General features: G+C 53.9%; 1 protein-coding gene across 1 annotated transcript in view; it reads left to right on the top strand.

The window, feature by feature from the left end:
• LOC105523203 (trinucleotide repeat-containing gene 18 protein-like) overlaps positions 1-11,543 on the top strand; it is a gene marked incomplete at its 3' end in the record, with an annotated part of 18,109 nt that overhangs the window by 1,604 nt on the left and 4,962 nt on the right. Inside the window, exon 2 of the mRNA XM_011957985.1 lies at positions 9,376-9,531. Coding sequence (XP_011813375.1) covers positions 9,376-9,531 — 156 coding nt within the window. The remainder of the gene's footprint in view (positions 1-9,375; positions 9,532-11,543) is intronic.

Below are 11,543 nucleotides of genomic sequence, written 5' to 3'. Positions count from 1 at the left end.
CCTCAAGGTACATCCATGTTGTAGAATGTATTGGATTGTCCTTCCTTTTTAGGGCTGAATAATATTCCACTGGCTGGATGGACCCCATTTTGTTTATCGATTCATGGATGGACACGTGGGTTCGGAATTTCCACCCTTTGACTATTGTGAATAGTGATGCTGTGAACATGGGTATACAAATATATGTTCGAGTTCTGGATTTCAGCGTCTGCATACTTTTCTATTTTTTAAAATAGAAACAAGGTCTCATGATGTTGCCGAGACTGGTCTCAAACTCCTGAGCTCAGGTGATCCTCCTGCCTTGGCTTCTCAAAATGTTGAGATTACGGGCATGAGCCACTGTGCCTGGCCTGATTTCTGTATACTTTTTATTTTTATTTTTATTTTTGAGACAGAGTCTTGCTCTTTGCCTAGGCTGGAGTGCAGTGGCACAGTCTCGGCTTACTGCAACCTCTATCTCCCAGGTTCAAGGGATTCTCCTGCTTCAGCCTCCTGAGTAGCTGGGATTACAGGTGTGCACCACCACACTTGGCTGATTTTTGTATTTTTAATATAGACAGCGTTTTACCACATTGGCCAGGCTGGTTTCAAACTCCTAACCTCAAGTGATCCACCCACCTCGGCCTCCCAAAGTATTAGGATTACATATGTGAGCCTCAGTGCCTGGCCCTGGCTAACTTTTGTATTTTTAGTAGAGACGGGGTTTTGCCATGTTGTCCAGTCTGGTCTTGAACTCCTGAGCTCAAGTGATCCTCCTGCCTCAACTTCCCAAAGTGCTGGGATTATGGGTGTGAGCTACTGTGCCCGGCCTAATTGCTGTATACTATTTTTTTTTGAGACAAAGTCTCACTCTGTCGCCAAGGCTGGAGTGCAGTGGCACAATCTCGGCTCAGTGCAACCTCCGCCTTCCAGATTCAAGCAATTCTTCTGCCTCAGCCTCCCAAATAGCTGGGACTACAGGCGCACGTCATCACACCCAGCTAATTTTTTTTTTTTTTTTTTTGTATTTTAGTAGAGACATAGTTTCACCGTGTTGTCCAGGCTGATCGTGAACTCCTGAGCTCAAATCTGCCTGCCTTGGCCTCCCAAAGTGCTAGGATTACTGACCTGAGCCGCTGTGCCCTGCCGTTTCTGTATACTTTTTAGAGACACCTTTTCATTTTACACACAAGTGCATGCGCTGCTGGGGTTTTGATGGGGATTACATGGAATCTGCAGATCATTTTGGTTGCAGCGAGCATCCCAGTAGATAGGTCTGCTTGTTTCCTTAGGAGGGATCCCCAGAAGTGGGTCTGGGTGCTTGCAGTCCTCGATAAGCCTTGCAGATTTGTTTTCGAAAAGCTGGAGATGAATTGGCTCAGTTGTCATCCTTCCCGGGCAGCTATAACCACCCAGCGCCCTCCACAACTAGAAGCAAAAATTTGCTGATTTGATGGAATGGAAATGACATCACTGTTTTAAAACTTCTTTGTAATGCTAATGGCGTTGAAATTTCGATGGAGTTTGGCCATTTACAGGTTCTCTTTTTCAAATTGCCTGGGATTTTTTTTTTTCCCTCAAGCCAGAGTCTTGCTCTGTCACCCAGGTTGGAGTGCAGTGGCACAACCTCAGCTCACTGCAACCTCCGCCTCCCAGGTTCAAGCAATTCTCCTGCCTCAGCCTCCTAAGTAGCTGGGATTACAGGCGCCTGCCACCACACCCAGCTAATTTTTGTATTCTTAGTAGAGATGGGGTTTTACCACGTTGGCCAGGCTGGCCTTGAACTCTTGACCTCGTGATCCAACCACCTTGGCCTCCCAAAGTGCTGGGGTTATAGGCATGAGTCACCATGCCTGGTGGCATAAATATTATTTTCTGATTTTTTTTTTTGTGTGTGTGCTTTTGAGACAGGGTCTTGTTCTGTCCTAGGCTGGAGTGTGGTGGCGCGATCTCGGCTTATTGTGACCTCCGCCTCCTGGGCTCAAGCCATCCTCCCACCTCAGCCTCCTGAGTAGCTGGGATTACAGGCCCACACTGCCATGCATGGCTCATTGTTTTTAATTTTTGTAGAGATGGAGTTTCACTGTGTTGCCCAGGCTGGTCTCAAACTCCTGACCTTAAGTGATCTGCCTGCCTTGGCCTCCCAAAGTGCTGGAATTACAGGCATGAGCCACTGCACTGTCCTAAAATAAATTTTTTTGGGGTGGAGTCTTGCTCTGTTGCCCAGGCTGCTCTTAAACTCCCGGTTATCCTCCCACTTTGGCCTTCCAAAGTGTTGAGATTATAGACGTGAGTCACAGTGCCCAGCTCCTACCATAAATACGACTTGAGTCGTATGTGCAGCATAGGACTGGGAATAGAAAATAACTTGTAGCACTCCTAGTAATGCTGGGGTGAGCAGTCTGGCCAAATGTGGCCCACGTCCTGTTTTTATAAAGAAAGTTTTATTGGTACAGAGCAACGCCCAATTGTTTACTGTCTGGGTGCTTTCCTTTCAACAGGCAGCAGACACCCTTTCAAAGAAAAACTTACTGTCTTAAGTGGGCAGAGACAATAAGGAACGAACACCTGTGATAACAGGTGATAGGCATTGGAGAAAAACATTTCAGGAAAGGGCGTGGTGGGGTAAGTTGCAACGTTAAAAAGGCAGTTAGGGAAGGCTGAGCTATAAGAGAAGGGAGTGAGGGAGTTAGGGTATAGACAGGTGGGAGTGTGCAGGGTCTTCCCTGTATCTGGAGGGAGGACCTGATTCAGGGCGAGGTGCAGAGGTGGGCTGGAGCTACTCTGGACCAGCCCATTGACAGCGACAAAGCCTTCTGGTTCTTTGCTGTGCAAGGAACTGATGTCATCGTCGTCATGATCACATGCAGCCTCCCGCCCTGACTCGAACCAGGGAGGACTTCAGGTACGCACCATACAGTTTCTGGAAGGGTCTCCAGCAACTCTACTGTTGCAGAGGGAAGATTGCATTGCTGGGCCAGGCATGGTGGGTGGATCACTTGGTCTCCCAAAGTGTTGAGATTACAGGCGTGAGCCACCGCACCTGGCCTTAGTTTTAATTTTTAATATATATATTTTTTGAGACAGGGTCTTGCTCTGTCTCCCAGGCTGCACGCGATCTCAGCTCACTGCAGCCTCAGACTTCTATGTTCAAGCAATCCTCCCACCTCAGCTTCCAGAGTAGCTGGGTTACAGGCGTGCACCACCACACCCGGTTAATTTTTTTGTATTTTTTTTTTTATAGAGATAAGAGTCTTTATCAGCCCAGGCTGGTCTTGAACTCCTGGGCTCAAGTGATCTGCCCACCTTGGCCTCAGGTAGTGCTGAGATTAAAGGTGTGAGCCACAATACCGGGCTAGAGCTTGCATTTTTTTTAGGGAGGTGAAATTCACATAGTATACAATTAACCATTTGAAACTGCACCCTTCAGTGGTATTTGGTGTACTCATCCTGTGTAATCACCATCTATCTGTGGTTTCAAAATTGAATATTTATTTGAGAGAGTCTCACTCTGTCGCCCAGGCTGGAGTGCAGTGGCGTGATCTCGGCTCACTGCACCCTCCTCCACCTCCTAGGTTCAAGCGATTCTCCTGCCTCAGCCTCCTGAGTAGCTGGGACTATAGGGACACGCCACCATGCCCGGCTAATTTTTGTATTTTAAGTAGAGATGGGGTTTCACCATGTTGGTCAGGCTGGTCTAGAACCCCTGACCTCAGGTGATCCACCCGCCTCTGCCTCCCGAAGTGCTGTGATTACAGGCATGAGCCACCACTCCCAGCCCTGAATTTTTATTTTAAGCAAGGACAAATGGCATTTCGCTAGAAGCAGTCACGGACTCTGACGTTGTAGTAGGTGCTTAGCTTCTCTGAGCTCCAGGGTTTGTAACCATAAATAATAACAGTAATCATAGACCAGACACAGTGGCAACCAGACACAGTGGCTCAGGTCTGTCATCCCAGCACTTTGGGAGGCCAAGGTAGGAGGATCGCTTGAGTCCAGGAGTTCTAGACCCCAGACTGGGCAACATAATGAGATCTTGACTCTATGAAAAAAAATAAAAAGTAGCTGTACATGGTGGTGCATGCCTGTAGTCCCAGCTACTCAGGAGGCAAAGGTGGGGCGATTGCTTGAGCCTGGGAGGTTGAGGCTGCAGTGAGTCATGATTGCACCACCTCAGCTCCCCAGGTAGCTGGGTCTACAGGCGCCTGCTACCACGTCCAGCTAATTTTTGTGTTTATAATAGAGATGGGGGGGTTTCACCATATTGGCCAGGCTGGTCTCAAACTCCTGACCTCAAGTGATCCGCCCGCCTTGGCCTCCCAAAGTGCTGGGATTATAGGTGTGAGCCATCGTGCCCGGCTGTGTGTTTTAGGATTTTTTTTTTTTTTTTTTGAGACGCAGTGTCGCACTGTTGCTCAGGCTGGAGTTCAGTGGCGCGATTTCGGCTCACTGCAGCCTCTGCCTCCTGGGTTCAAGCAATTCCCTTGCCTCAGCCTCCCGAGTAGCTGGGATTATAGGTGTGTGCCACCACGCCCAGCTAATTTTTGTATTATTAGTAGAGACAGGGTTTTACCACGTCTGCCAGGCTGAACTCCTGGTCTCAAGTGATTCGCCCACCTCGGCCTCCCAAAGTGCTGGGATTATAGGTGTGAACTACTGTGCCCAGCTTTGTGTTTTAGGTTTTGACAGTCATTGGTCTTAGCTTCTAAGGTGTCGGGTGAGATAATTACCGGGGTGAGCAGGCGGCAGCCAGTTACTTGATTTGGGGAGCCAGGTCTTGAGCTCATCCTAGGGCGGGACACAGGGAGACCCCCATACTGCAGGTTGGCATGAGGGATTCCAACCAAGTGTTTGGAGAGGCCAGTGAGCTCTGGGCCTAACTCTGAGTGCGCCCTGACACCCTGCGGCCTGCACCCTTCTTGGTGAAACGGGGGGATGGCAACTGCTCGGTCCTTGGGTGTGGGTGTGAGCAGTGGGTGGGGCAGGGGGGCACTGTGGGGGGTTGGGGTGTAGTGTAGAGATACAAGGAGACAAGGCAGAATGGCCTGTGCTTCCCTACAGTTTATTTTAGAGCCTCTCTTGTGGGTTGCAGGATGCCTTGACCCTCTCCTCGTCCTAATGTGAATTTCTTTGCTTTGGCCCTGGAAACACTGGAAATCTCATTTATGGCCGGGCGCGGTGACTCACGCCTGTAATCCCAGCACTTTGAGAGGCCAGGGCAGGAGGATTGCTTGAGGCCAGGAGTTTGAGACCAGCCTGGGCAACACAGCAAGATCCCATCTCTGTGAAAAAGAAAAAAAAATTAGTTGGGCGTGGTGGTGTGTGCCTGTGGGCCCTGCTATCCGGGAGGCTGAGGCTAGAGGATTGATTGAGCTCAGGAGTTGGAGGCTCTAGTGAGCCATGATTGAGCTACTCACTACAGTGTGGGTGAAGAGAGAGAGACCCTGTCTTTAAAAAAAAAAGGCCGGGCGTGGTGGCTCACGCCTGTAATTCCAGCACTTTGGGAGGCCAAGGCAGGAGGATTGCTTGAGGCCTGGAGTTTGAGACCAGCCTGGGCAACATAGCAAGACCCCATCTCTGAAAAAAATGAAAAAAATTAGCTGGGTGGCCAGGCACAGTGGCTCATGCCTGTAATCCCAGCACTTTGGGAGGATGAGGCAGTTGGATCCCCTGAGGTTGGGAGTTCAAGACCAGCCTGACCAACATGGAGAAACCCCATCTCTACTAAAAATACAAAATTAGCCGGGCGTGGTGGTGTATACCTGTAATCCCAGGTACTTGGGAGGCTGAGGCAGGAGAATCGCTTGAACCTGGGAGGCGGAGGTTGTGGTGAGCCGAGATCGCGCCATTGCACTCCACCCTGGGCAACAAGAGTGAAACTCCATCTCAAAAAAAAAAAAAAAAGAAAACAAAAATTAGTTGGGCCTGATGATGTGTGCCTGTGGGCCCTGCTACCCAGGAGGCTGAGGCTAGAGGATTGATTGAGCTCAGGAGTTGGAGGCTGCAGTGAGCTGTGATCGAGCCACTGCACTGCAGCCTGGGTGAACAGAGTGAGACCCTGTCTCTAAAAAAAGAAACAACAGTTAGCAATCGGGTAATCCCACATAGAAGTATGTCCTGGGTGGCAGGTCAGAGGTGGCAGGTTCCAGCCACTGTGATACGGTAGGAAGTAAGGCAGATAGTCCCCGTTCTCAGGGAGGGAACTCTGGGGAAGACAGAGGCATGAAGTACACAAGGAGGCTGGCAGATCTGTTTCCGAGGGGCCGTGGGTGGTCACCGTGTCACTTGGGGCCTGCTTGGGTCGTGTGGTTGTTGGGGGCTTCTCTGGGGCCCAGGGAGGCCCGAGGTGGGAGTGAAGGGGGAGGGTTCTAGGAGGCCTGGGAGCTCGTGCCTGAGGGGCCAGGCAGGAAAGCGGGCAGGCACGGGGATGTGACCAGGGATAAGTTTGTCTGTTCTGGAGAGAGAGGTGGGGGCGGGGGATGGGCGGGTGCTGGCCTCCTTGCCCTAGCTTAGTAGGGATCGTGTGTCCATTTTACACAGTTGCAAACTGAGGCCCTGAGAACGGCACTGACTTGCTGGGGATGCTGGGGGTTCCCGGCTGCCCCGCCCAGCCTGGGAGGAGGGGCTTTGGGTGCCGTTGAGCCCTGTGGCTGGCAGGAGCCGTTGGCTGGCATCCGGGCCTGGGTGCTGCTGGGCGGGTTTCACAAGCCCGGGCAGGGGCCGGCCTGGGCCGCTAGGCTTCCGTGCAGCCTGGGGCAGGAAGAGCTGGCGGCTGATGTAAGCTCTTGCGCAAACCCTGGCTGCTGGCTTCCGGAGCCTTCTACCCATCCGCCTGCCACAGCAAGGCGGAAGCCCGGGGCTCGGCAGGGCTCAGAGGCCCTGCCGCCCTGGCTTGGGCCGCATGGATGGACTGACTGGCCACCGAGGCCCTGGGGCCCAAGGGCTTGGCGCTGGAGTCCGGTGAGGGGGCGGGGCCTAGCTGGACTGGAGTGTTGGGGGCCGGACATGGGGCGGTGGTGACAGGGCATGTGGTCAGAGGGCACCCTCTGCTGCTCTGCCCACTCCTGTCTCTGGGGCCCAAGGTGGAGGCCCTGCCCTTCTCTGCCTCAGTTTCCCCACATGTACCCCAAAGAAGCTGGGTTGGATATTCTGGGATCCCTTACGGTACTTGTTGACTATTGGTCTCGTGCTGGTATTTAGCCTCAGACGGAGTTAATCGCACGCTTTGGGCTGCATTCCCAAGCCACCTGACTCCGGGAAGACCCGGGCCTGGCGCGCCAGGGGCCGCTACTGGCCTCACACTGTCCACAGGCTGGGCCTTGATCAGAAGGACTTGGGCGGTCACTGAGCCCTTGTATACAGGCCCTTTGCTGGGGAGCCGGGGGGCACTGGCAACCCAGAGGCTGGACTTGGGCTTGTGAGCTCCCACAGGCTGGACCGGGGCCATCTGGGAGCCCGCATCTCCTGCAAAGCCACATAACTTATCCGTGCCACCTGTAAACAGGGACTTAAAGGAGGTGGCTCTAGGGTACACACGGAATCCCTCCGCTGGGGGCTGGCTTTGCTGCCACCTACTTGAGGGTGTTGCCGGGAGGGTTTGAAATCACCTGCACGGTGCCTGGTGCATGCCAGCTTTTAGTGAATCGATGCCACGGCTGGTTATGGTTGTTATTATTTATATTTTGAGTCCAGGTCTTTATTCTGTGGCCCGGATTGGAGTACAGTGTTAAAATCTCACTCACAGCCCACCACAGTCTCCAACTCTTGGGCTCAAGCCATCCTCTTGCCTCAGCCTCCAGAGATAACAGGCGAGAGCCACCTTGCCTGGCCTGTTGTCATTATTTATCGTTATATTGTTTTTTTTTTGAGACAGAGTCTCACTCTGTTGCCCAGGCTGAAGTGCAGTGGCATGATCTCAGCTGACTAACCTCCGTTTCCTGGGTTCAAGTGATTCTCCCACCTCGGCCTCTCGAGTAGCTGAAATTACAGGTGCCCGCCACCACGCCCAGCTGATTTTTTGTATTTTTTTTTTTCTTTTTTTTTGAGACTGAGTCTCACTCTGTCACCCAGGCTGGAGTGCAGTGGCACAATCTCGGCTCATTGCAGCCTCCGCCTCCTGGGTACAAGGGATTCTTCTGCCTCAGCCTCCCAAGTATCTGGGACGACAGGTGCCCGCCACCACGCCCAGCTAATGTTTTTGTATGTCTTTTTAGTAGGGACAGGGTTTCACCATGTTGGCGAGGCTGGTCTCTAACTCGTGACCTCGTGATTCGCCCGCCTTAGCCTCCCAGAGTGCTGGGATTACGTGCATGAGCCACCGCGCCCGGCCTCATTATGTTGTTACTGTGATTAAACATATGCTTCCTTCCTTGTCATTCCCAAAGGAAGGCATTTTTATCCCCATTTTGTTGATACGCAAACTGAGACCTGGTAAGGGAAGCGCCTTGCCCCAGGGCCTGCATGCTTCTCTCTGACCTGTGACCCAGAGGCCTGCCAGGGTCTTTCCTTAGAGGGGTGGCATTTGGGGCTTGTGGGACAGTGCCCTGGGTGGTGGTGGTTGGGAGGCACCCTGTCTGATGTGGGCCTGCCCACGTGGGGCATGGCGGGGCTGGCTGTGGCTTCCACCCAGGCCCCAGCTGATTTCCATCATCTTTCTGAGCAGCAGTCAGCCCTGTGGCCCCTATTGGCAGTGACCCCAGGTGTGTGGCGCCTGATGTTTGGAGGGGTTGCCCTTGACGGGGCTCCCTTAGTGGCCCCCATTTCTGCCACTCCATTCATTCACAGATTCATTCCCTAAGCCACTGTAGCTCCGTGGTGCCAAGTCCCTGCTTTCTGGCTGTGTGACCTGGCACTTCCCATCTCCGAGCCTCACTTTCTTTGTCTGTTAAATGGGCACACGGGGCTGGCTAGGGCTGCCGTGGGAGGTCATTCTCCGGCTGGAGGGTGGGTGTCCTCTCGGCCTGCAGAGCTCAGCATATGAGCCACCTGCCTGTGAGTCCCCCACCACCTTCCCCTGTGGCCTCTGGGAGTCCCAGTGCCCCACCAACTTCAGGATTCCCCCTGCAGATGGGGAGAACGGTGCCACGCCAGATCTGGGCTGGTTGGGTGGCAGGGGTGGAAGGCCCTCCTCCGAGGGTGCGGGGTGCCGAGGGCTGAGGGTCTGCTGTTGGGGGCTTCCTGCCGTCTTGTGCTTTCTCAAGCCCTGGGTCTGGTTGGGTTGACCCAGGCCCATCCTGCGGCCCAGGGGTGGAGTTGGAGCAGGGGAACCCTCTTTGGTCAGTTGGCCAGCATCAGCTCCACACAGTTGGGAAGAGGCGGGGGTCTCGGGGTGGTGGGCTGGGGTGGCGGCGCTGGCCTGGCTGGCTACCTGACGGTCCTCCCAACTTCTCTCTGCAGGCGAGGCCTTCTTGGGCAGTTTTGTGGCCAGCGGGATGGGGCCCTCGGCCTCATCCCATGGGAGCCCGGTGCCACTGCCCTCTGACCTCTCCTTCCGCTCCCCAACCCCTAGCAACCTGCCCATGGTGCAGCTGTGGGCCGCCCACGCCCATGAAGGTAAGGAGCATGCCGGGGTCGGGGCTGAGGGCTGCTGGGCTGACGTCCCAGCCGCTCTGGCCACTTCATGTGCCCCTCTATTGTCATCACTGAGCTGGGGCTGGTGGGCCCCAGGTCACCTGGCCTCCCTGTCATTTCTCAAATGCTCAGGGCTTCCTGTTGTCACAGTCATAGGGCCTTTGTACGAGCTGTTCCCTCTCCTTCCAGCCTGACACCCCATGCCACAGACCACCTTCCATTCCTCCTCCAGCTCAGCTCAGAGACCCCCTCTTCCCCACCCCCTTCCATCACTCGCTTGTGATGACAGATTATCTGATCCTTCATGAACCCCCACTTTCCCACTGGAGTGAGCCCTGAGTGCAGGGCCTGGTTTGATCTATTCAGCACTGTATCCCTGGTGCACAGTAGGCTCATTAATAATTACAGGAGCAGATCTGGCGTGGTGGCTCACAGCTGTAATCCCAGCACTTTGGGAGGTTGAGGTGGGAAGATCACTTGAGGGCAGGTGTTTGAGACCAGCCTGGGCAACATAGCGAGACCCCATCTCTACAAAAAAAATTTCCCGGAGCCTGGGGACCTGGGGCTGTTCGGGCCTCTTCTTTTGCATTTCTGCAGCCATGCCCCTCAATGTAGGGGCTCTGCAGGCCTGGCTTCCCTCGGGCCATGAGCAGATTCTGGATTTCTCTAGAGCCTCACTTTCATTCTCTACCTGCAAAGGAATGGGCCTGGGGACGTCTGAACTCCTCCTCTCCTCCTTTGACAGGTTCTGGATGTTGGGCGCTAGGTACCTCCTTCCTCCTTACTCCTCCCTCCTCCCAGGTGTCCTGTAGGTGCTTGTGGTTCCTGGAAGGTTGCGGCCCTGGAGCTCCTGCAGCAGGCTTAGGGCTCTTCCGGCCTTCCCCAGCCACTGTCCCTCCCCTTCCTCCGGTGGGGTCAGGTCCAACTGAGTGCTCACCGTCATCCCGAATCCTGTGGTTACTGTGTTCAGCCCAGGAGGAGACAGGTTCAGCCAGAGACGTCCCCAGCTACAGGACCCTATCCAGTCCTTACAATACTTTGCCCGTTGTACAGATGAGGTCAGTGAGTCTGCTCCTCCTGGACACTCTGGGGAAGGCATCTGAATCCAGGCACGAGGGTGTCTGGCCTGCAGGGAGGGGGCCTTCTAGGCTGGGGTCCCACCTAAGCCTCCTACTTTAACCAGCCAAGGCAGGTGCCTGGACGAGAAGAGCCTGCCTCTCGGGCCTATCTGCCAGCAGCTCTTTACCTCTCTCTCCCTGAGACTTCCTTTTCTCTTTGGCCAACAAATCCTAGTAATGACCACAAACACAGGGTGCTTACCACAGCCCAGTGCACACTCAGCTCACTTCAGCCTCAGAGCCAGCCCTGCCTGGGGGAGGGACTGTTAGGCCCTTATTTTTACAGACAGGGTCTTGCTCTGTCACCCAGGCTGGAGTGCAGTGGTGCAATCTTGGCTCACTGAAACCTCTGCCTCCCAGGCTCAAGCCATTCTCCCACCCAGCCTCCTGAGTAGCTGGAACTACAGGTGCACACCATCACGCCCAGTTTTGGTGGAGTCGGGGTTTCACCATGTGTCCCAGGCTGGTCTTGAACTGCTAGGCTCAAGCGATCCTCCCACCTTGACCTCCCAAAGTGCTGGGATTATAGTCATGAGCCACTGCGCCTGGCCTATTAAGCCCATTAGGTCCATTTTACAGAGGGGAGAGCAGAGACCTGGTTCCTGTGTGGGAGTGCTGTTTTTTTGTTGTTGTTTTTTATTGGTTGTATTTAAAAATTTTTTTTTTATTTTTTGAGACGGAGTCTCGCTCTGTTGCCCAGGCTAGAGTGCAGTGGCTGAATCTCAGCTCACTGCAAGCTCCGCCTCCTGGGTTTACGCCATTCTCCTGCTTCAGCCTCTGGAGTAGCTGGGACTACAGGCGCCCGCCACCTCGCCCAGCTAGTTTTTTATATTTTTTAGTAGAGACGGGGTTTCACCGTGTTAGCCAGGATGGTCT

The sequence above is a fragment of the Colobus angolensis genome, unplaced genomic scaffold (genome assembly GCF_000951035.1).
Source record: "Colobus angolensis palliatus isolate OR3802 unplaced genomic scaffold, Cang.pa_1.0 Scaffold453, whole genome shotgun sequence".
Lineage (NCBI taxonomy): Eukaryota > Metazoa > Chordata > Mammalia > Primates > Cercopithecidae > Colobus > Colobus angolensis.
The sequence above is the reverse complement of the archived record's forward strand: the minus strand, read 5'-3'. Positions and strand labels throughout refer to the sequence as shown.